The sequence below is a fragment of the Miniopterus schreibersii genome, assembly GCF_964146895.1.
Source record: "Miniopterus schreibersii genome assembly, chromosome: 1".
Taxonomy (NCBI): Eukaryota; Metazoa; Chordata; class Mammalia; order Chiroptera; family Miniopteridae; genus Miniopterus; species Miniopterus schreibersii.
In genome coordinates this window covers 194,536,946-194,562,744 of record NC_138101.1, presented here as the reverse complement: position 1 = coordinate 194,562,744, position 25,799 = coordinate 194,536,946, and the positions used below count along the sequence as shown (strand labels likewise).

At 40.0% G+C, this 25,799-nt stretch overlaps 1 protein-coding gene across 4 annotated transcripts in view; it reads right to left on the bottom strand.

The window, feature by feature from the left end:
- The window catches only part of UNC79 (unc-79 homolog, NALCN channel complex subunit), a gene marked incomplete at its 5' end in the record, with an annotated part of 151,041 nt that overhangs the window by 13,789 nt on the left and 111,453 nt on the right, over window positions 1-25,799 (bottom strand). For all 4 annotated transcript variants that reach the window (XM_081144717.1, XM_081144714.1, XM_081144715.1 and 1 more), the window contains 7 exons: window positions 1,294-1,480; window positions 2,456-2,631; window positions 4,674-4,763; window positions 10,081-10,158; window positions 16,276-16,380; window positions 22,307-22,417; window positions 25,347-25,415. In XM_081144717.1, the coding sequence (XP_081000843.1) occupies window positions 1,294-1,480; window positions 2,456-2,631; window positions 4,674-4,763; window positions 10,081-10,158; window positions 16,276-16,380; window positions 22,307-22,417; window positions 25,347-25,415 (816 nt within the window). The remainder of the gene's footprint in view (window positions 1-1,293; window positions 1,481-2,455; window positions 2,632-4,673; window positions 4,764-10,080; window positions 10,159-16,275; window positions 16,381-22,306; window positions 22,418-25,346; window positions 25,416-25,799) is intronic.

The following is a 25,799-nucleotide window of genomic DNA, read 5'->3' as shown; positions in this document are numbered from 1 at the left end:
TGCTCTCTGCTTGGTCAGTGGGAATGTGCTCAGAGAACAAAGCATCTTTTCAGAGAGAAGACACCTTAGTTTGTAGAATAAATCTACACCCGTCCCCCCTTTGCCCTTTAACAAAACTGACGTTCCCATCCCTAAGCTAGATTAGGAAGAGTAATCCTTCTACCATTTTAGGGTGTTTCCTCATCTGCAACATGGGATAACAGTACCCTCCTCAAAGAGGTGCAGTGAGGAATAAATGAGGCGGGATCTATGAACACACTGCCCCGTACTTGACAGTCATACTATTAGGAGCAGGAATAGCAGCGGCGGCAGCAGAGACAGTATTCCCACTGGTGGGAAGCGCTGGTTGAATGAGCACCTACAATCCCCAGGCACTGTGCTAGATGTTTCTCATAGATCAGCTCCGTAATTCTCAAACCATCCCCTCATCTGCTTTACAGAGAAAAACCAGAGCTCAGAGAGGTGAAGTAACTTTCTCAAGGTCACAAAATTACAAAGCACCGTCGTTAAGAAGTAAACACAGATCTGCGCTGAAATATTAGAAGCTGACTGCCTGACGTCTCCTGCAAACATCATGTGGGTCATTGAGATGGCTGCTCTGCTTTATCACAGAGTGCGCTTATCCTGGCCCACGCCACCATGGTCTCCCAGAATTTGCCTAAGCTCTCCGAAGGGGCCTTGGCTCTTCAGAGCTAATTAGTACCAATGTGTCTAGTTTGCTTATAGAGGCTCATGATCGATGCCTGCCTTGGGTTTACTTTATCCCCTGGAGCACATCATCTGTCTCTACAATTTACAAAGTTCCTCTGCACAGGTGATTCTGATGTGTACTTAAGTGAGTCCCCAACTGGCCGCCTTATTTTTACTTTGTATATTCATATATCCCTAGAGATTTGAGTTGAAAAGATAGTGCATGAAGAATTAGGTAGAGCATAAATTTTCCTCCACTTCACATCTGGTCCTAAAAACTGCTCACAGAGTTTTTATTATATTCCTAGCCTCTTAGTCCTGTTCATTATTTTGAGACAGAAATGCCTAGGAAGCTAACTCTTGCTTGCCTCCATAATTTATCTTCATAAAAGTAAACTGAAAAACAATTTAGGGGGAAGAAAAGATAGTCTGGGAATTTAAACAACTTTAAATAAGGCATTAGCACAAAGTTTTGCTTTCCTAATATCCACAGGAGGCCTGTGATAAGATGCATTTTCTTCTCAGAAGAAACGTAATTGGCTGATAAGGGTTTCCATTAGCAATTTCAATGCACATGGTCTTAATCTTGCAGAAATCACTTACCTTTGATTGCTCTGGAAATCCAATGAGAATAACAATAAGATGGTCTGCAATATGAGACCCCGCATCCAGCGGTATGGGCAGGCAGGGGGAGGGGGCATTTGGACACACTGCGTTGTGAGTGAGGGACCCCAGGAGGAGCCAGGACAACAGACGGATGTGGGAGACACACTCGATGAATTCTTTAGGTCTGTTAGAGAAGAAGGAAGTGTTAAGGTGTTTTATGTTCTTTGTTTCGTTCGGGTGCTCAACAAATCCTTATAGGTGGATTAAAAGTGTAGTCTTGCAGGCAGTTACATAAAATAAAACACCAAGGTGTCAGAGTGCCAACAAAACGCTGTATGTGGGTTGTGTTTTTGTTTGTTTGTTTGTGTCCCGCTCTAATCCTGGATCTAAGCCTCTTGAGCAAAGGGCAGCCTTTGGTGACACAGGATTAAATTCCATTCTCCCATGAACCTACTGCCTTTCTGACTAGTTTCTCTTTCTAAACCCTCTATTTTTCTCTCCTTAGAAAGTCTGACATCACTACAGGGGAGGGAATAAAGGAGAAGGTATAACACACAGCCACCCGTTTTCCTGCCCTCCAATCATTTTCTCCTCCTGCCCTCCTCACCCCCACTCCAAACCTTTCCTCCAGCCAGGAAGTCAGCCACGCAAAACGGCAGGCTTGAGCCTGCTCTGAGTCCCCAAATAAACCACCCATGGGACCTCCTTTCCTAGCCTTCCTCAGAGGCAGGACCAGGGGCTCCCTCCTCCCTGCACTCTATCTCATCTCCGCTATACATTTCATTCCAGCTACAACCCAAGCCCATTGAAGACAGAAGCTATGTAAGTGCTCAATAAATACCTATGGATTTATTTAATGAGTTGAAATTAAGAGCTAAAGTGGTAAAGCTCCAAGTTTTCACCATCCCTCAGGATGACTGAGGTTTTCGTGTGAGGGCAAGTTTCTATTACTGGCAGCATGTCATGAGGCGCTCAAGCTCAAAAATGCTACCAGGTCAGCCAGTAAGTACAGGGATGGGTCTCAGTTCCCATCTTCCCAGCCAATCCTACTCCACTCCCATAAACCTTCAGTGAATATACTTTTTCTCACTGAGCCCCAGGGAGCTCAGAGTGCTTCCTGCCTTATCTACCCTCATGGCTGGAATAATAAGGGTCTTACCCCTGTTGCATCGCAGAAGGGGGGTGATAGAGCCAAGGCAGGTAGCGAATCACAGCTTTGTTATCTCTGTGGTTGCCCCGGGAGATTTCCATGGCTGCGATCTGAGCCAGCCCGACTTTGAGATGTCCACCAAAGGTATCTTCATGCAGAGGCTGGGAACATGTCTTCATGTGGTTCTACAAAACCAAATGGTGTTTTGTGACTTTGGCAGAGTACCTGGAGACATTCCAGGCCACTCCTTAAAATGAGCAGGTTGTCATTTCCACACCTTCTATCGCCACTCCCAAGCATACAACCCACTGAAAAGTAAATTGCTTCCCACTGCTCTTAGGATAAAGGAAAAAAAAATTCTTCTGCCCAAGCTAAAAAGCCTGGAATGACCTCGCTACTGCAGAGCTGTGCATCTTACTCCCTCATCCTTGGGCTGCCGCTACAGCGGTTCCCTCCTGTTACTGCCCTGCACTCATGCTGTTCCTGCTGCCTGAAATACTATTCCTGTCTCTCTTCACCCAATTAATCGCTCGCTATTCATTGTTTGGATTTTAGCTGAAGTGTCTCCTCCTCCAGGGAGCTTTACTTGACTTCCTTTCTGGCTAAGTCATATCATCCTATTAGAAGCTCTCATGCTGCTGACTACCCCTTCTTCATAGCAATTGTGAAAGTCACAATTTTACTTCAGTTTGTATAAAATTTTCATTAAAGTTGGCCTCCACTACCAGACTATAAATTACATGAGGGCAGCTACTGTGTTTGTTTTTTTCATCATTGCATCCTAAATGCTTAGAACATTATAGATGCTCAATACATATTTGTTGAATTAATTTAGAAAACATGTCTTTGCTCAGTGTGGCTTAGTGAATGGAAAGAAGATGAAACTGTGAGTTGAGACCTAGGTTTGAGACCCATTCTGTCTTAATTAGTTGCATGGCCTTAGATAAGCCACTTGCCACTTGCCCTTTCTCATCTGTTTGCCAATACTATGGAAAATCGGAGAAGTGGAGTATGTCTGTAGTCTCCAACCTTTCGATCATCATGGATTCTTATTATTCTTCTTCTCTGTATTTTGAAAGTGGCTATATGAAACAAGCTAAAAATGTTTAGGTAACAATTGTTCCCTCTTCTTTGTAGATCAAAGTCATTTAAGTGTAGGCAACCAGATTCGGCAATTAGTGACCAGTGGGCAATCAAAAGCGAGGGGAGCTTCCTTGGAATGACTGCATTTGGACAGTGTGAGGAATCATCCCTTTAAATTTTGATTCTACTTTCCACTGGAATGTGCAAATCTATTGCTGTCCCAAGAAACACTTAGATCATCTGAGCAGTCTGGCCACTGTGTTGGGTGAGGAAGGGACCATATTTTTAGCTGATGGACTTCTGGCATGACTAGATCCTGTTTAACAAAAAAGAATCATTTGATGCCAGATTGCAATCTGGCTGCTTGTTGGGCCATGTTTAGATTCCCTTCTGCCCTGTGTCTAGGGCCTACCTCAAATCTCTCAAACTATCAATCTTTTAGTCCACTCATGGCAGGGAACTTGACTTGCATCAGCAATTCGTTCCACCCTGCAAAACCATCAATAAACTCAACAAATTCACTGGGATTTTGCCCACTTGCAAATTAAAGTTTGTTCTACCCCTTGTCTTTAATTATTTTCTTGAAGAAGATAGGTTCAATGCAGATAAAAACCATAAACTGCTTACATTCGCATAATGTGTTATAGCTTACAAAATCTCTTCATACGCATTATTTAACATCAAACCTTGTAACAGTCAGCAAAGGCAGGTATCATTGGATTTGTTTTGCAAATTAGGAAACTGAGGCTTAGGGAGTTAAATGAGGCTTTGTGGCCTAGTGCAAAGCTAATGGTTTGGGAGTCACTATAGTCTTAGGTCAACCCTGACTCCACCACTTAGTAGTGTGACCTTGGGCAAATTACTGTACCACCTCGGGCCTCGGTTTCAACATTTGTAAAATGGGGATAACACCTTAATAGGGGCATTGTGAGAACTGAAAAAGTGGCAAAAGTGCACATAGCCAATGCCATGTAAATATCCTTTCCTTTCACCTTTCCCTCTTTGCAGAGGTGGGACTCCGTTCTTCAGGCTCCCCAGACGTGGGCTCATCCAGGTAACAGTGAAGTCCCATTTGGTCTGCTTAAGTCTCTCCAACTGTCTCTGCTTTGTTAACCTAAGAGATGGGCAGTGGAAGCGCTCTTACCTTGAGCTTGGTTAGCGTGTGCATGTCTGCCATGAAATCCAGCACCTCGCTGATGGACTGCCGCACGCACTCCATGGCCGCGGTCCCGCACTGAAACACAAGGACACCGCCGGGGTGCGCTCTGAGTCACGGCCTTCCTCTCTGCCCTGACTGCCGCGACTGTCTCGCTCTGTTTCACGCTGTTTGCTAATGAGTTGTTTCATTTTCTGGATTTCTGACTCACTCTATTACTCTCAGCACAGTCTGTGATTGTCTGCCCGGCGTTGGGACAAAAATTGATAAAAGGTTTGTGGTGGAGAGCAAAGAAATGACCTACGGGAGACAAGGTGGGCATGCTTTTTTCTTCTGGTTTCTAACTGGTTTCTGTTTGTTTTTCAAGTGGTTGGTATACAAAGATTTAGCCTATGTAAAGCCACTAGTAGCAGTCTTTGTGATATGAGTCACACTAAAACTACAGCAACACTTTATCACTCTAGGGAGTCTTAGATACACATCAAATACGTGACACCAAATTCCGCCACCAGAATCCTGGCTTTCTCTATTAAAAACAAAAGTATATAAGCAAATATTGTGTTTGCTGGAAGAGTCAAGAATTTTTATATTCAAGTCAAGCCACTTACAACTTAACTCATATATGGCAGGTACACTACAAAGTAGATAAATGTAATTACTGTTGTGTTCTTCCTAGAGGTAAGTAAATAAACAAAACGGTTATCTTCCCCAGGCACTAGTAGCATGTTTGTGAGGATTTAAGGGAAAAAAAAGAAAGGATACTTGTGCTTCAAGTTACAAAGTGGCACAAGCCTGCTCTCTCGGGGCCCTGCAGTGGCACGAGCCTGCTCTCTCGGGGCCCTGCAGTGGCACGAGCCTGCTCTCTCGGGGCCCTGCAGTGAATGTGGGTTATAAGCAGAGGAAAGGAAAGTGGGCAGACTGCTCATCAAAGCTGTAGGAGGGAACCCACCCATCAGTGGGGGTTTAATGTGGGTCAAAAGCAGGACGTCTTGGAAGCCGTCTGAATACTATGCGAAGGCCTTCCTTAGCTTTCTTTAGGAAAATCTGGAACATTAGATGCTTAACACGCTCACCCAGTCAGAAATTATTTTCCCATATTCATGTATATCTGCACAGTCCTGAACTATATCACCTTCTCTCTCTTCTAGGACGTCACGCCTGTCAGGTCCCCTGACAGGGTAACAAACAGTAGAATGAGGTCACTGGCAGTTCTGTCAGAGCGTTTGCCAAGCATTTCATACATACTAAGGTTTCCTTCTAATTTAAATCAAGTGAAGGAATTATAAAAGTGTGTTGTGCCCCTGCTTTTGGAATATTAATCCTTTAATGCAAGAAAGGATTTCCACCCAATTTATTCCATTTTCTCTGACCTTTCACATGTCATACAAATAGGAGCACATACTCTGCTCTTGCACTTCTTGAAAGGGATTTGTTTCTTTTGCTGGCAATATTTTGTACCGTTTCAAGTAGGCAAATATCACAGAAAATAATTACCAGGAATATTATTTAATATTTGTCTTTTAAGTTTAAATTGCAAAAAAAGTGAGAGCAAAGAATTTACTATTACTCAGTTATGTTTGCTCTAGAGACCAGCAACTACATCTAATAAAAGTCTTAAAATATACTTTATAATAATGAAAACCTTAGTGAGCCATATACCCTTATAAAACAAAGTATATCATTTCCAGTTCCCCCTTTTTTACTCTGCAAAACATAAGTATAACCTTAGGCATGTTATTAAAAAACATAAAGAGCTGGGCTGGGCATGGTTCAGCGGCTGAGCATCGACCTGGGATCCAGGAGATCGCAGTTCAATTCCCAGTCAGGGTACATGCCTGGGTTGCAGGCTCGATCCCCAGTCGGGGGCATGCAGGAGGCAGCCGATCAATGACTCTCTCATCACTGATGTTTCTCTCTCTCTCCCTCTCCCTTCCTCTCTCTGAAATCAATAAAGATATATTTTTAAAAAACAACAACCATAAAGACTCTAAAGAGTCATGCTCCACTTGTTTCAGAAGGCCTTTAGTTATTCCAATAGGAAAGCTACTGATAAAGGCATTGAAAACATACTCTAACCCAAAAACATGAATTGAAATGAATCATATCCAATTCCTCCTCAAAACTTATGTCTGATTTTAAAGTTACATTGCTTAAATAATAAAAGCAACATGTGCAATGAAGAAAACTTGGAAAATACGAATTAGTAAAAATAAAAATAAAAATCACCATAACCCTAGTTCCTGTCCTTCGCCTGTGAGACAGGCACTGTTAATACTTCCTTCCAAGTTCTTTTGAATGTATATAACACACACATACATAATTTTTATAAGACTGAGATTTTTTTCTAACCTGTTTTTATATTAAATGCATCATATACATTTTCCAGTTAATTAAATATTCTTTGAAAACTTGACTTGGTAGTCACATAATAATGCATCTTATAGATACACCTTATTTTACTTAAACAAAATCCTAACATTGGACATTAATTTTATTTCCATATATTTGCTATTTCAAATGCTGCTTTAATAAACATACTTGTGTAAATTCCTTATGTGCACACTAGTTATTTCCTGGAACATATGCGCAGAAGTACACGGTGCTTCATTTTCCACTACTACTGGGAGATTATACGAATGCTTGTTTCACTTCATCATGAATGAGTTCATTCATTAAGAAAAACCCGCTGATTTGCTAGCTGACTTTAATTTTTATTTTTAATGTTTTTGTATTTTATATTAATTTACAATCCACTGATGGCTAGTGAGGGTAAAAGGTATATTTTGAATGGCTTATTGGTCATTGGAAAGGGTTCTATATTTGGTTCCTACATCTGTTTTTGTTTTTCTGTTGTTATTGGAATGTTTGTCTTACTTGTCGATTTCAATAAACCTTTGCTGTATTAAGGATAATATTTTTAAGCTATCACATAAGCAGCAAATACTGAGTCTTAAAGAACTGAACAGTAGCTAAACCAGTGAGTGTGCAGCAGAGACCGGCTAGCTACTCACAGGAGCACTGCTTCCCTGGCATGAGACTAGACCCCATTTCCCACCCTCCCTTGCAGTTAGGTGAGGCCATGTGGCTGAGTCCTAGCCAGGGGGATCTAAGTAGAAAAAATACACAACCCGTTTAGACTTGGCGCATGAAAACCTTCCACGCACCATGTTCTCTTCTCTTTTCCCACCATCAGCTGATTATAGAGGACTGCACAGCACAGAAGGAACTTGATCCCTAAGTGTCCATATGGAAGCCCTCCTCCCTCTACTAATCAAGGTACCCATTTTAGCTTCACAGGAGCAAACGATAAACTTTCCGTGTGCTAAGTCGCTGAGCACTGGCATTTTATCTCATAGCATTACCCTAATTACTATTAAGAACTCTTAAAAAAGCAGTGTCTAGTAATCCTACTCCCAGAAATTGATTATAAAAATACAGTCTACAATACAGACAAAGGTTTAAGCACAAAGATGTTTATCACATATTACAACTGATGTTACAACTGCAGAGTATTGAAAATAACTAAAATATCCAAAAAGAATTAACGCTTATTAATATTATTTTAGTAGTTATTGTTTACTCGGTACTTACTACATGCCTGGCACCACGCTGATATGTTTTTCATGCATTTTTTTATTCAATCTTCAACCTAGACATTGGGCCTGTCACATCCCATTCTACAGATAATACAAATCAAAGAATCACAGGTTGCTCCTGCCTGTGTGGCCCAGTTGGCTGAGCGCTGTCCCATGCACCAGCGAAGGGTCACCAGTTCAGTTCCTGGTCAGGGGGCATAGGGGAGGCAACTGAAAGATGCTTCTTTCTCACATAGATGTTTCTCTCTCACACAGATGTTTCTCTTTCTCTCTCTCCCCCTCCCCCAAACCCCTTCCTCTCTCTCTAAAATCAATAAAAACATATTAAAAATAAAAAAGAATCACAGGTCAACTGACTTTCCTGATCACACAGCTAGTAAATGGCAGACCTCAGTCTCTGCTGTGACTCTAGTCCTTACACTTTTAACCACTATTCTATGGTACATTCCCATGAGGTAATATTCTGCAGCCATTAAACTTTGGGGAAAATGCTTATGACGTGTGAACCAAAGTGGCACTTATATTACGGTTTCAACTGTGTTCAAACAAATACATGGAAAAAGAGAAAGAAAACACATTAATATGTTAGCAGTAAAATTACCTATTGAATGATTATTTTTTCCTCTCTCTAAATTTCTACAAATAAAAAAATAAACAGTAGTTCTAAAAAAATGTTTAATGTTGTGGGTAAAATTGGTGTACTTCTAAATGTAAATTAATAAAATCTTTTTGGAAAACAATATGAAAATATATAACATTAATATATTCCTACTCTTTAAGGAATTAATCCCAATGATATAATTCAAAATAAAGATGAAGGTAATCTTTGTATTATATATAACATATATAACAAATATATGTATTAGCAAAGAAACTAGAAAGTATATAAATTTCTGACAATATGGGAATAAGCTGATTAGGATACTAAATAGATCAAAATATGGGAAATATTATAAACAATACAGTTCTCGTTATAAGGCAGAGGAATTATAGATGATCCTTTTCTTTATTAAATTTTTTTCTACTGAAAATTTAAATAATTGTTTTCAGTGAACAACATCTCTAAAGTTTCTGATTTTGTCGTAGTAAACTTGCTATGGTTAAGCAATTCTGGTAACATATTTTACCAAATAGTTCACTAGCTGACAATGGAAATTGTTTAACTTTCAGAGAAAATATTATAAAGGAAAACATGGCATTACAATGCTTATTTCTTTCTGGAAGTAGTTCAATCAAATTGCTTACGGGGAGCCAGTGTAGGAAAATTGATTCTGGAAAAATAGAACTTTAATCAAATCTATTCTCTCTCTCTCTCTCTTTTTTTTTTTAATCCTGACCCGAGGATATATTTTTATTGATTTGAGAGAGAGAGAGGAAGGGAGAGGGAGAGAAAGATCGATCAGTTGCCTCCCATATGCACCCCGACCGGGGACCAAACCCACACTCTAGGTATGTGCCCTGACCAGAAATCAACCCCGCAACGTTTCTGCTGTATGGGACGACACTCCAACCAACTGAGCCACCCAGCAGGGCCAAGTCTATTCTTTATGTCTGGTAATTCTTTTCTCACCTTAACTAGCTGCTTCAATTTTATTCATGTTTCCTGGAATTAAATGTATCCAAGGGCTGGTGTTAGTTTAATTTTTCACTAGTGCTCTTTTTAAAAAGATGCTAATATGTTTTCAATTTTAGTGTATAGTCTATCAAAGTGAACCAAGACACAGGTCAAAAATACCTCTTTGCTAAACGAGGAAATGAGAAAACATAAAATGCAGACAATTAATTCAGTCCGTACTTACTCCAGGTACAGAGGCGATCATCTGCTTGCTCAGGATTGTCGACTCAGCTAGTTTGGTTCCAGCATCTGCACAAATAAACTAATAAGAAATTGAAAGGATAATTATTTTTAAGAGCATTTGGACAGTAATTTGGACAGTAATAAGTAGTTTATAATTTTATTAACTTGGCTTAAATTCATTAGTGTTTGCTTTCGTGACAATCTGCCCTGGATTTATGGTACTTGCTAATCATGACAGTTGATTTCTATGAGAAATTCACAATCACAGCACATAACACAGATTCTTACTTTACCCAGACAGCTAAATGACACTGGAAACATGCGTTCAGTCAAGGAAGAAAAGATGTCAGCATTGTCAGATTCATTCTGAAGTTATTCTATTTATTTTCAGCACTTCCTGACAGTTACTGAATTTTCATAGATTCTTCCAGGCTTCTATCATTATATCATACATTTAGAATGAAAACAGAAAAACGATTAACCGCAGAGTGAGTATTCTAGCTGTTGCTTCCCCTCTGTATCTGGCCTTCCTTCTCCCACTTCATTCACGCCTGTCCTCTGTGCTGATAATGAGCCCCGCTCCTGCTCTGTGTCCCCACAGGACTTTTCACATACTTCCATTGTAACAGTCGTGACATTAGATTGCAATGACCTATGAGTCTATTTCATAACCTGCTCCGAGCTCTTCGAGAGCACAGACTCAAGGCACCTCACCCCCAGCACTAGGTTCATGCCCGACATCTCAGAGGGGCTCAGTAAAAGTTTGTGAAATGAACTGATTAATCAATTATGTCTTGAGATCATGAGGATGGATTTGCCAGATTATAATTTAATTTCCTTCTTTACAGATTTTTACAGGTGTTTCCCACTAAATGCAACACCCAAATATTTATTAATGGTTTTAGGGGAAAAGTTAAACATAAAGTCTGTATGTAGGGTTTGCTATAAGCAATTATTTCCTGGTCAATCTCTCTCTCCTGGCTTCTGCCCAGTAGCCCCAATCACTTTGGAATCCAAAGTACTGCTATGCAGGGTCCAGAGGCTTGGAACAAAGCTTTGACGCTGACAGCCCCTCCTTCTAATTCATGTCACTCTCATGCCTAAAGAGCACAGAAAAGTTAGGGAGGTCAAGACAATGAGATGAGTTCAGCAAGGCAGGCTCAGACCCTGCCAAACTGGGGAGAGTAATATGGGTTAGGGTGGTAGAAAAAAATCTCAAGGAGGCCTGCCGAGGAACAGAAACCAGCATATTACAGACTAATCAGGAGTTACAATCAAAGCATTATTAATAGGCAGCAGGTTTTCGCTAAGAAGGAGAAGCTATAAGCCAAAGGCCTTCTAAGGTCAAGAAGTCCTCAGAGTTCTTGTTCAAGGCCACAAGCTGGTCTTCATGTGTGTTCCTCCATGAAAAGTGTTTCAGTACAGGTAACCGAGCAGGCATGAGAAGACAGCAAACGGAACTCCGAAAGCCGCGTGGCAGGAGCGAGCACACATCTCCACGCTCACATTCTGTCATCTGCACTTGTTTCAAATACAGTTACAGAAAACTGAAGAATCTATTTGCCGTTAATTCTGAATCTGGCAAAGAAAGTGCCGGCTAGCAACATCCAGGGAATGCCTAAAATTTTCCATTATTTTATTCAAGAATGCTTATGTCTGCTCTTCTAATTTGGGTTTATTTCTAACATAAGGAAAACTAAATAAATCAGGATTTTTTTAAAAGTAAAGCCTATACCTTCGGCCAAAACCTGTAAGTAAAAAATCTGATAGAAGTACATGGTGAAAAGAAGGAACTCCCCAATTCCTAGCAGATAGTTTTCCTCATTTCAAAACTCTCTGAGTCTGCAATCTAAGACAAACTACTTATCACTAAGTTCTGAAACCTCTGCCAGGACACCAACATTTTAATTAATTTCTTTAAAACAGAAATGAGAGACTACAGCTAAGAGAGGCCAAGGGCAAGAGAGAACTGCATGGAAGTGTGAGGGAAGGGGAGCCCAGGCAGCAGGAGTGCCCCTAGGTGGTCTAGAGCCTTCAGCCCCCTAAAGAATGCCTGCACAGCCCACCTCTGCCCTTAGGGCAAGATAGGATTTGTGAAGAGAAACTTCAACCATCTCCGTCTCCCATTAGCAGGAGCCTCTCTCACCTACCATGCTCAGCAAAGGGGAAGGAGCAACATAATGTAAGTGTCAAGATATGAGGCTAAATTCAAATGTCTGATCTGTGATAACTCTTGGAAGCCAAAACTAATCAAAATCACCCTAAAAGCTATGGAGGTGCTGCAGAGAGTTGGTATATCAAAGGGTATAAAAGTGCATAAGCCCAAAACCATCTATTTACTTTTTATCAATGCATTTTAATCCAGTGCATTTTAACATAATATGTACAACTAAGTAAACTTTTCTGTCTTCATTTTATATAGCTGCTAACCAGGAAGTGAAAAACTCCATTAAAATTTTATAGAATTGCTCGTATAAATATAAAGATGTAACTAAAATCAGAGAGGGAAAGGATGACTGCCATACAAGGAAGAATTTTATATGCAGATAGAAATATGCACTCCCGCACGAATACAAAAGAATGCAGAAGAAATGCAATATCCATTATGTGTCATTACTAAATTCATTATTGAAATGAGACTCAAAATAGTATCTCCACCTCTCATCCTAAAGAGCGATCAGACTGTAAGTAACTCAACCAATATTAATAATCCCACATCCATAGCACCTGTGAGTCAAAAAGAGCAGCGGTGCCCCTGCCGTTTCATTGTCCTCCAGCCCACAACTAACCGATCTTTAAAAGAAAACCTGCCACCCACACGGTTTCTCACACTTGAATGTGCAGGTGTATCCCACACAGTGGGAGTGCTCCGTGCAAATCAGCAAAATGTCTACTCTTGACATGTAATAGGAGCCGAGGATGTTCTTTTGGATTTGAGCATTTCTATAGCCTTTGTAGCTGTTAATGGGTTATCACTCTATTAGGAAAACTGCTTTAATCCATCTTGAGAACACTTACAATAACATCTAACACATAAAGCATCTGCAGCAGACCAGCAGAAGAGAAAACGCTGTAAGTGAAAGCAAAACTGTCAATAGATCGGAATTAAAACAATCAGATAGAGCCTCGGTCCAAAGTGCAGAAGAACCACGCCCTGATGATTGACAGGGATTAGATTCTGAAGGATACATATCTTTTTTCTATTTTGAAAATTCTTCCCTATCTCCATGCTTTTTTTCTTTAAAAAAAAAATCCACTTGAATATCTAAGGCCACCTGACTATACGTAAGTAAAAACAGTAGGAGTCATGGCTGGACAACCACTATAGCCAGTGGGAGGTTTCCCGTGATCTCAGCCTCCAAGGAAGAAATTCTAGGCATTTAAAAACAGATTGGCACCTACCACTGCCTTGAAGTGTTCAGAGCTTTGTGGCCCCACATTCCTTGGGCAAGTGTTTCACTGTTTTTAAGGGGACGCTTACAGACAGAGTATGTGGTAAACAACAAGGGCATGGTCTGTCTATGAGAATGTAAACAGCTCCATCTCTATGAGCTTATCTAAGTTATTAATTCAAGAGGTAGAGGACACACCCGACTGCTTTCCTGGAGGGTGAAAGAAAGAAGGGCAAATCCAAGGTTTAAAAAATTGACTCTCTTCTCTCTAACGGGGCCAGTGTCATTTATGATGGCTCATCAGGGGGGTTTTTCCTTCCAAATGTTTCTTTCTTTTCTGTTTTCAAGTTGCATTTTCAGTTAAACAAAGCCACCCCACTGCCTTCAGATGGTGGTCACTGACATCTATAAAGGAAGTCACTGTCTGCCTCAGACACAGTATCTGTCCATACTGGGAGCTAATCCTCCAGGAGCGAGGGCCTGGCATGCCCCATCGGTAAAGGGAAGAGCTTTCTCTGACTCCAGGCTAAACTCTCTGGCCTAAGAGAAACTACCAGAGAGCAGGTTATACCCTGTGCTATTCTCCAGGGAACACCTGGAGGACCCAGGCAGTCAAGGGCAAGAGAAAAAGTAACAGGAAAACCCACAGAAAGATGGACTATTCATGAAGAGAGGCAAGTGGCTTCTTCATCCCATGAGTGGTCCCACATAGAACTCCTCTCCACCAGTTAGCCAGAAATCACAGGGTAGACATGGGAACTTTTAAGTATGCCTCCTTTTTATTTCTCTCAGTAATTAAAACTGTTTATTCTAAAAGCTTATAGAACAAACAAAGATGTACTACTTCAAAACGGCAAGATGCTTAACCTGCTTTGTTGGAGGTGGAAACATTCATAAAGTTGTTCCTCATGGGCACGACCTCAAAATGTCTCCAAAACACCTTTCCAACCTAAATAATTTTACAACTTGATGTTTTAAATTTAATGATTCAAGGACAAATACACATTTGTTTCAAAAAGATGAAAATGAAATTCATTGACATGGCATATGAGAATCCAAAAAACACACTCAGAAGAATCTACTTTTTTGCCTTCTTTCTTCCTGAAACAAATCTGTTTTTGTTATTTATTTACCTCACTGTGACGCATAATCACTGTTTTCATGGTTTCCTTAAGTGCTGGGCTATTGAAACAGTCAGTGTTGGTCTGCTGTCTTGTGGCAAGTTCCTATTATGGTTGACTCATGTACTTCATAGGAAACCAGCCCTCGGCTGCAGTCACGGCGTCAGGGGCTAGACCCCAAGAAGATCCGCCTCGCAGATCAGCTCTGCTCAAGGCTGGGGGCAATTAACAGAACGCTCCCTGATGCCCACGGGAAAGCACCTTCAGGGCCTGAAACCTAGGCTATTTTGAGGTGGCAGGTCACCAACCAAAACACTATCAGAAGCAAGTGACTTGAGTGTGAGTAGGAGGGGCTGGCCCATGGCAACCCACCGGAAGAGGGTGAATACCTGCCTGACCTCGGGAACACAGGTATTTCCAGGCTGTGGTTTTGCTTCTACCCTCCTCTTGGGCTGTCTAACATCTTGGTTCAATGGGAGCCACTTCATTCTGACCACATCATGTCTCACACCCACTGCTGTCATTTTCCAGCAATCGCTGCTCTCACAGAGCTTCAATGTGACCAAAAAAAGCTCTTCAAAGGCAACTGAAGACGATTCTTCAGTGAAAGTACACCAACTTTTTATTAAATCTCAAGGCTTTGTGGAAAAACTCAATTGTGGTCCTAAGGACCAGTAGTATATAGTAGTGAAGGAAGGGGCCCAAGTAGTGGCTATTAGCTGGTAAATGACAGGTGTCCCTCCTCCTCTTCTCCTGGATAAACACCTCAATTTCTGTGCACCCTTCAAGGTACACACAGTCCCTTTTCTACACCACTTCCCTACTCAGTGCACGCCTCTGCCACTGTGCCCATTACACTACGGTGGGAATTTTTGTTTACATGTCAGCTTCACCTACCAGGTAATACAGCCTGGAGGAAGGGGCCATGGCTTGCTCATCTCTGCTTCCCCAGCGCCTGGGCCAGGTCAGGGGGCACAATGGCTTAAGGGGCCTTCCTCCAACGCCCCGGCTGAGCGGGTCACTCCTCCTCTACAGGACCTTACACGCTGCATAATGGTTGGCACATTACTGGCACAGGACCCATGCCTCTACATCTCTGCATTACCAGACCCCAGCCCAAAACAGGCGGTCAGGGAACATCTGTCATGGGAAATACCGCTGAGGAGTCAAATGCGGCCAGATAATGGAAGACCTCGGTCGTTCAGGCACTAGGAAGTCACTGCAGGTTTTCAATGCAGGGTGTGATCTGATAAAAAACAGAGGTTTAGCAAAATTCATTTAGGCAGCCATAAACCAGAAGACTGGATCGGTCTGGAGAGATGAAGGCAGTACCAAAAGCTCAGAGCTGTTACGGTCATCTGGGCGGGGAATGGAAAACCTGACGAGGCTGTGCTCCACAACGAACAGACCCTGTGGTCGGGTGCTGACTCTCCTTACGCCAGCTGCGTGATCTTGGGCAAGTCACTGAACCCCCCAGAGCCTCAGTCTCCTTATCTACGATACAGAACCAAGAACTCCAATGGCAGTAAGGTAAAGTGAGGGGAATATGTAAAGCACCCACCGTACTGCCTGGCACATAACAGGTGCAGAAATATTTGATTTATGCATATGCCCCATACCTTCCTTAATTTTTCCAAACATAAGTGAATCTCATGAAGTATTACAAACAAGGCATCAGCCTACCTGGACAAGCAGGAGCAGGTTTGTATCTGGTAAAGGAGATTTCAGCTTCAGGGCCTGCAGGAGTTCTAGGACAACACTGCGAGACAAGTACAATTTATCCCGCTCCTAAAGAAAACAAAAGAGAAGGTGAGCAATTTCTACGAATTCAATTAGAATAGATCTATGCCAAAAGAGCTTCCAAAAGAGTCGCAGGTCAGAAATAAAAAACAGTATTTTAAAATGCATAATGAGGCCCGGCCGGGCGTGGCTAAGCGGTTGAGCATCGACCTAGGATCCAGGAGATCGGGGTTCGATTCCCAATCAGGGCACATGCCCAGGTTGCAGGCTGGGCAGCGGATCGATGACTCTCTCATCATTGATGTTTCTCTCTCTCTCTCTCCCTCTCCCTTCCTCTCTCTGAAATCAATAAAGATATGTTTGGTTTTAAAAAATAATAATAATAAATAAAATAAAAATAAAATGCATAATGAGTTGTCCTTAATAAATAAAATTAACAGAACAAAGGAAAAGTTTTGAAAAGGCATTTGTGTGTCATGAGTTTACTACAGCAATAACAACAGATCATTTAACGGGTAAGAAGACAGGCCTGCTCTTCAACACGGAAACCACAGGATTTGGTTCTTACTCACAGGGAATGACACAAGTTCCCAGAACTGCAAAAATTCAACAAATCTAAAAGCTTTTTTTTTTTAATAGAAAATAATTTAGAGGGAAACATGTACACCTGCTTAAAGGATCTCATATTCTCTCTAAGGAACTTACTTTTTAAATGGACAATTTTAAGCATAAAGTAAAATAGATGGAATATATTATGTATCATGTCAAATTTTAACATTTTGCTTTGATTTTACATTTTTTTAAATAATAAATCAAACACCACAGAAACTGTCGAAGCTACCTATGTAGCGCTCTCTGTTCTTTCTCCCTTCCTTAAAGTAGCTGCTATTTTGAGTCTGGTTGTCCCTTCAGTGCACAGGGTGATGCCCAACCAACTGAGCCACAGGGACCAGGGTCACTACATTATATTTTTGAAGTTAGCCCTATTGATACACATAGCTCTGGTTCTTTCAGCTAAATGGATTAATAATATGTTACATATGAACATACCAAAATATATCGATCTGTCCTCCTATTAATGGAACACTAGGTTGTTTTCAATTTTGTAAGCCTTTTTTCATTGTCAACTATAACATACATGCAGAAAAGTACATAAAACATAAGTGTACAGATAAAGGGATTAGTATCAGCACCAGATCCAGCAACAGCACACTGTGAGCATCTTAGAAGCCCCCTGTGTATCTTTTCTTGACCATAATCAAGTACCTAGAGACCCTGTTGGTTTGTATCCACTGTCTTTTCTTTCTACTCATTAGTGCTCATGCTGTCTTGACTCCTCATCTGCCTGGTTATCTTTGCATGCTGGATGCTTTATTAAAAATTATTCATAGCCTTGGCCAGTGTGGCTCAGTTGGTTGGGCCTTGTCCTGTGCACTGAAAGATTGCCAGTTTGATTCCTGGTTGAGGTACATGCGGGGGTTGTGGGCTCGATCCCCAGGAGGGGGGCATGAGGGAGGCAAGCTGATCGATGTTATGCTTTCATGTTGATGTTTCCCTCTCCCTTCCTCTCTCTCTAAAAATCAATAAATTATTGTTTAAAAAAATTTTTTTTCATAAAAATTATTTGAGAACTGAAATGTTGTCGGAGCTCCAGTCGCGCAATCGGTTAGCACGCGGTACTTAATGTGAAATGTTGTCTTCCTCCAAAGAGCTTTCTGTTTGTTTCTGCCAGGTACTGGAGGCACCAGAGGTCCAGTGTTGCCTTAATAAACATACAAGCCTTGTACTTTCTTACCTCTAGCAAGCAAAGAACTTGACATGCAGCTGCGTCCGCATGAGGGCATATCATTACTTTGTGGTTCTGACCAAAAGTGTCTGTGTGGGTGGGTGTATTAGAGTTACCACTCTTGGTAGATCCTGGGTTGTGACTTTTGTTCCCCTACCCTGAATCTTCCAGAATTGGAGCTCAGTTGGTCACATCTTCCAGATAGGCAACACCCCCAGGGCAAAAATGCCTTCAGTGCTAGGCTCACATCTCTACATTTCTGTGCTCTCCCAGGTCTTAGCCTGGTAATTCTCCTATATCTGATTAGCATTTTAATGCTTTTTAAAAGTTTTCAGAAAATATTCTGTTCACTTTTTTTTTAACTTTTTAAGTTAAATGGGAGGATAGGTTCAGATTATCTAGTCCATCATTATCAGAGAAAAGTCTAGGATTTTTATTGAAATTATATTAAATTTATAGGTTATTTTGTGAGAATTAGCTTCTTTATCATGCTGGGTCCTCATCGATGAACATGAGCTCTGTGTCTATTCATTAAATGTTGTTTAATAACATTTTCTGGTTACCTCCATAAAGTTCCTGCACATTTTATTAGATTTATTTCTGTTGCCACAATCAATGGTATTTTAAAGTACCTTTTATAATCATCTTAGCTGAAGGTGAAGGTGGATGATTTCTGAGTATTCATTTGTACCTGGCACCCTTGCTGAACTTTCTTACACAAGCTACAAAATGGTGTCTATAGAGAGATTCTCTTTGGTCCATTTATAGTGACATGTCTATGAAAAGTGAAAGCTTTATTTTCCTTTCCGATCCTCATATGTTTAATTTCTTCCTCCTGTCTTATAGAACTTAGGAGGACATCCAGGACCAGAGTGAACAGAAACAGGGATAAAGGGCATCCTTGTCTTACTTGCGATTTTAAGGGTACTACTGCTGGCACTTCACCGTTAAGTATAATGTTTCCTAGGGGTTTCTGGTTAACAACCTTTGTCAAGTTAAAGAAGCTCCTTCTATTCCTAGTCTGACAAGAATTATCATAAATGGATGTTACATTAGAAAGAGTGCTTCTTTTATTATCTGTTGAGATAATGATAAAAGTTTTTCTCCATTAATCTGGTAACACGGTAACATAAATAGATGTTCTAATATTTAACCATTGTTACATTTCAAGAAAATCCTCACTGGGTCATGAGGCTTTAGTTTTAATGCATATTATTCCTTCAGAATTTTTACATCTCTGAAGTATAATTGGCCTATAATTTTTCTTGCCCCTATTGCCTTTGTCTGTTTGGTTTCAACAGTCTATTGGCCTCATAATATGTTGTAATACATCTTTTAGTACTTGTTTCAGTTAAAAATATATTAGGAAATTTCTAATTTTCCTAATAATTTAGGCTTCACTCTTAAATAATAGCTTAGCTGGTAGAGAATTCCAGATGAACAGTTATCTTTTTCTCATAATTTTAAAGACATTTTTTCCATTATCCTCTGGCTTACATTGTGCTGTTGATAAGTTTGTTGTCAGTCTATCTATAGAGTGTCTTTTCTCTTTGTTGCTCTTAAAAAAATCTTATCTGTCTTGGTTGTTCTGTCAAGTTGTATGTTACTCATGTACACTATGACATGTGCAGGTAAAATTTTAGTTTATTTGTAATACTTTTAGTGCTCATTGTGCTTCCTGAATCAAAGCATGAATGATTTTCATCAATTCTAGAATTGCTAAAAATCCCATTTTCCCACTCTGAAACACTTATTAAATACATGTTAGATCTTCTCTTTATCATCTTCATCTCTTTCTCTCTCTTTGCTGCATACTATGTAATTTCTTCAGTTCTATTTTCCATTTCACCAATTCCCTCTTTGGCTATGTCTAATTTGCTGTTTAATCTGTTTTTTTATGTTAGCGACTATTTAATTTCTAGACTTTCTCCTTTTTTTGAATCTTTCTGTGTGCTTTTTTGAGTAACTAGATCTCGTGTTTTTCTCTCTTCTTTTATATGCTTATCATTTAAAATATGTTTTTATAGTCTCTATCACATAGTTCTAATATCGGAAATCCTTAGAGGAAATAATCTTGCTATATGTTGACTCTGATAATCAAGCTCATGGTGGATTATTTCTTCATATGATTTATAATTTTAGATTGTGGCTCATGCTCATCAGAATTTTAATTATGGAAATCCTGAGAGGTCTGAGGATTGACTTCAAGTTCACTTCTACCAGACATTCCAATGCTATTACTTGCTCAGCACCAATGTTACTTGACTTTTTAGTTTGGGGTTCACAGAGCATGCAGGTATTATAAATCAAACTCTAAACATGTTCACAGGTAGATTTATGTTTACTAATTCTCAAGGTTACTACAAATCTTTTTCTCAATTTCCAGGTTCAGACAGATTCCATTCTTTGTCACTTCCATATAAGAATATATTCTTTGCAAATCACCCTTTTACCAAATGTATAGCCTTTCAAGGGTTCTGGCTTTCTGCTGGGGATGACTCAGCTCCAAGTCCCAGCCTGATATAGTCCCCAAACCTCATCTTCTTTCTCTGTGTGGGCTTTAAAACTCAAGCTACTAAGTTACTAAGAAAAGCAAAACCCTCACCCCAAGACTTCTACAATATTAGCTTATATACTTACCATTCTGTTTCTCAATTCCCTCTCCATTTTTGTCTCTTTTTATTTTTATAAAATTAGTTTTACTTTTAAAATCATGTTTATTTCATCCAGCAATTCTAGTATTTAAGTGGAATCGTTTTTAGGTTATCTAGGCTGCCAGATTGGCAGAAAGGGAAGTTTCCAAATCCCTTACATTTCCATGCCTTTTCTCTGGATTAAATAGGGAGAAGGCTTGATTAGATACTGCTATTTACCTATTTCTTAGAGCTTCTCATTATGAGGTAGGCAGGAACACCCTAGATTGAAACTCTCTATAAGTAACATTAGTTTCAAGTTGAAAATGAGAAAGGGTAGATGGCAGCAGGAAGTGGAGGCCCCTAAAGTTATGATAGATTATGAGGGGATATAATGTATAATGAATATTCAAAGCCAAGAATATCTTGAATCCAAATTGATAAAGGTCCCCTATAATCGATACCTATAGTGGACAACGTAAGAAATACAAACTCATTATGGTTCTTCCTCTATGAAAATGCATTAATTTAAACAAATCAAACATGAAGAAAATGTCTTCTAAATATAGAGGATCTTTTTGTTCTATTTGGGGCTGTGTCCTACAGATCAATTTTTTTAAAGTGAAAAAAAGGAAAAAGTCATTTTTCAGGAAGGATTTGAAAAAAGAAAAAATACTTATTATTTTGGTAGTTGGAAAACATATCGTTCCAGGCAGAGTAATGGTTTATAATCAGAAAGACTGAAGAGAAGATTATCATGGAACACTTAACATGGCAGAAAGGACACAAGATGGAAAAAAAATGAGACAAGAGTGTTTTAAATAGAATAAAAGCCTTGGTATAAAATTAGATTTTTATGAAGAAAATAAAGGGCTTACAGAAGTGAACAACATGAAGAAAGGAGTATTCTGAATATTCAATAAAACAGCAGAAACAGAGACCCCATTGAAAACAAACTTGGAAATTGGAAAAGTAAGATCTGCACATTGTAAGGACAGAAATGCCTCCTGCTCTTCCATTAGTGTTTACCAGCTCCAGCAAGGCTGCTACCTGCACTAGGCAAGCAGTAGTTTTCCACTTCCTCAGTGGTGGGGCAGGGGATACTGAAGATAACTCAATAGAGAAAGCATTATTAAGGCAAGATGACAAGAGATGAGATTGCAATCTCAGAGGCCAAGAACCCAGAACTGGGGAGACAGACAAATGATGAGAATTAAGGAGCTCTTCACGGGCTGTTACAAATGACAACCCAATATTTTTCTACTTTGGGTATAAAAGTAATAGGTAGTGACGCCTTGCCCACTAATCATGGGTGAACTTGAAAAGGACTTTAAGAGGTCATTTAGACCATGATCTCATTTCATGCAAAACACCTCTTCTTTTCTAAACTATATGACCCTCAATCCTCTAAATTTTCGTATTTAAGATATTTTATGTATATATGTAAAGTGTTTCTTTCCAACGCTATTTATTAGACCTCAGTAGAATTACCCATTTTAAAACTATATTGAAGCAATTAGTCTAACAGGGACTTGACATACATATGCACACTTACCTTAGTGAAAGCTCGGTAACATAAGCCACACACCTCCACCAGGTAGGCCAGAGTGAAGACAGCATTCTGAATTACAAAGCTGAGCAATTTTGAAAATGGTTCCAACAAACTCTGCAATGAGATTGGGGCCAAATAAAATCAACTGCTGATTCTTTCATTTAAAAAAGTATTAAAGTTTTATACTTTAATGGGATCATTCTTTCCTTTTTATTTAAAATCTGTTGCCAGATGGCTACTGTAGCAACCCAGTTGGTCTAACAAGAACAGAACTGCACCTTCAATCAATGGTTTGAAGCGCATGATTTAATCATTTTATTGCTAAAAAAAAAAAGAGGGGGAAAAAAGCCTTTTTTTTCTAGATGGCATCATTTGTAAACCTACCTAACTCTAATCCTATCCTCATGTGCACCCCCAGCAATCGATATTCTGTGAGGCTTGCATCAGATCTTCTACTCTATTTCTCAGAATCCCTAGGCCTCTACGGGCTCATCAGATCCAGCTCCTCTAGAAGCCTGTCACCTCAGTTAAACAGCACAAACCGACCCTTGCATGTGAGCACCAAAGCACTATTAAGCTTAGGTACAACTCATCATGGCCCAGCTTCCTGCCCATGTTTATTATCAGAAAGACATTGTCAGTTTTGGTTTCTCCATCTGAGATCCACCCATAAAGGGTCAGTTTTAATCCATATGCTTTCTGAAGCCAGTTAGAAACACATATTGAACACCTATTAAGTATCAGGCAGAGCTAGGTGCTTTTATATAGTTTATCTGATTCAAATTCTTTATAACAATCCTGGGAAGACAGTATGTTAGAATAGGTAATGACACAAGTCTAGAGTTTCACACATGTTTTCAAACTCTAGCTCTCTGAGACCTTGAATAGGTGATTTAACCTCTTTGGACTTGGTTGTTCCCCCTGTAAAATGAGGTAATAATGGCCTCCACCTCAACATGCTGTTGTAAGAATTAAAGGAGATAATGTATGTAAAGCACTTGGCAGCAGTAAGCCCTCCATCACTATCAGCTTTGATCTGCATCGTAGCTCTGAGGCTCTAGTATCCCCATGCTGCAGCTGAGGCAGTTGAGCAGGCAAGTCACTTGCTCAAAGGCACGGAGCTATTGAACGGGATTCAAAGCCAAATTCCAGGGCAATTTTCTAGAGGAAGAACTGCTCTGCAGGGAAGACGGGATTGTTTTAATTTGGCTCCAAAAGACTTCCATGCCATTATTCCCCACTACCTCTCAACCTCTATAGTACTAACTGTCTGAGTTATAAAAGTAATACCTGCTCAAAGTGTAAATGCAGGATCTGCAGAAAGCAGAGATGAGTAAATAAAAGTCATCCTACTCCTACCACCTGCTGATAACATTTTGCCATATTTCCCCCCTTCTTCGTTGCACACAAGTTTATAAGCTGAAATCTGACATGTATACAATCCTACATTTTGTTAATACAACAACAAAACTAATTTCCAATGCTACTTAATTCTTCATAATCATCCATTGGGATGTTGTAGTAAAATATCACATTTTATTATAACATCTCAATAAAGAGGTTTTGCATAATATTTGTGTTTTCTTCCTTAGAATAGATTCCCAGAAAATAAATGACTAAATCAAAGGATATGAGCATTTTGAGATCCTTTTGCCTTATTAATGCAAAAATGAATTCATTGCATGTTAGCTGCCCCTGAGGACAGGGATTATATCTTTAATTTATCTGTATTCCCCGCATAAACCCATGTAGTACTTTCCACATAAAATAAACCTTAACAAGAAACTCTTTGAAATAGGACAGCTGATTCAGCATTCTTTGCTCTGTGTAACTGTTGTTGCCTTGGATGATGGATGAGTGGGGACAGGAATATGTCTCTGTTGATATATAATGCATCCCTACTGCCAAGAAACAAAGAAATCTGAATTCAAACCAACACAGAAGTTTTTTGCTCTTTCATCTAGCAAAGCAGTGTGGTGACGAGGCAACATGGCACAGCAGAAAAGTCAGGGGACTTGGAATCAGAGGCCCCAGGTTCCACCAACCTTGGCCCAGGCACTGCGCCTCTCTGAGCCTTTCCCCTATCTGTAAATGAACAGATCGGATCAAATGATCTTTTCGCGACTTTCCAGCATAAACCATGAGTCTGTGAAAGCACATTCAAGGTAAAAAGTTACAGGAACTGTGCCTTCTCGGTATATTAACCAGGAGTTACAAGCTGCTGCAGTGCAACTCGCTGTACCCTTGCAGATGATGCAGCCAGAAATGCAGCCAGGCATCCACAGGGGAGTGACCCCAGGCTGGAGTCTCGCTGGGGAGGCGTCCGCATGTTACGCTAATTCCCAGAGCTCTATCAGTTGGTGGGCGCTGACTTAGGTGGAAGTTGCTACAGAGAACAGGAGCAGTTTTTCACTGAAATTCAAATTCTTATTTTGAAGAGTGAGAAGTACACCTCACTGACAAGGGTATAAAGCATTTCAGGTAAAGGAAGTGGCCTAAGCAAAGGCAAGGAAGTATGAAATTAAATAAGATTATAACCGTAAAGCTGTTAGCACGATGCCTGCCATACGGTAAGTGCTCAAAACCAGTGGTGGTTGTTCTGATGATGATTCTGAAAGTACGCAGGAGGCATGGGGATGGGACAGGGAGCCGAAGACTAAATTAGAAAGGCAGGCTGGCAAGTGAATGCAGTACCTTCTCGTATGCCACGTTAAGGAATTTTGGACACTATCCTAAAAGAAATGAGAAATTATCAAAGATTTTAAAGCAAGGAATTAATGGGATGAGATCTATGTTTAGAAGGATCACCTAATTCATAGTATAGGGGACGGACTGGTGGACATGGCCCAGAACTAATAAGACCAATTATAAAAAATGATACTGTGATATATTAGAGCTCTTCATACTACACATTTTCAAGGAAATTGAAAGTGAAGCATTCAGCATGCAATAACTGTTTGTTCAGTATTGCTCCATGCCCTTCTTCTCAGGTTAAAAAAATAACTAAATACCAACTGGTTATGTTTGTCTGAAACATACATACCCTTGTGGCATTGGTAGAGGGTATCTTCAAGAGGCAAATCATAATTCTCAAACTGGAATCTAAAGAACACTGTGAATAAATATGAAAAAGTAAAAGTCAGTACTCATCGTTATATCTTTGCTTCTTATACTTCCTATGAGCATTTATTTTAGGAAATAAAATCTGAGATATAGCTGCCTCCTGGTAGTTTTCCATGCCATGTATTCACACTGAAAAAAATCATTCTCAGGTTTAAAACAATTTATTAAACAATGTTAAACAGTTAAGTAATTAAACATAGTTCTTAAACTATTTCTCAAAGATATATCCCTAAAATTAAATCAGATAGAGTTGGATAAAGAATTGGATAATGAATGGGTGAGTGGATGGATGGACGGACGGACGGATGGATGGATGGATGATGGATGAATGGATGGACGGACTAACAGATAGGTGGATAGGTAGATATTAAAT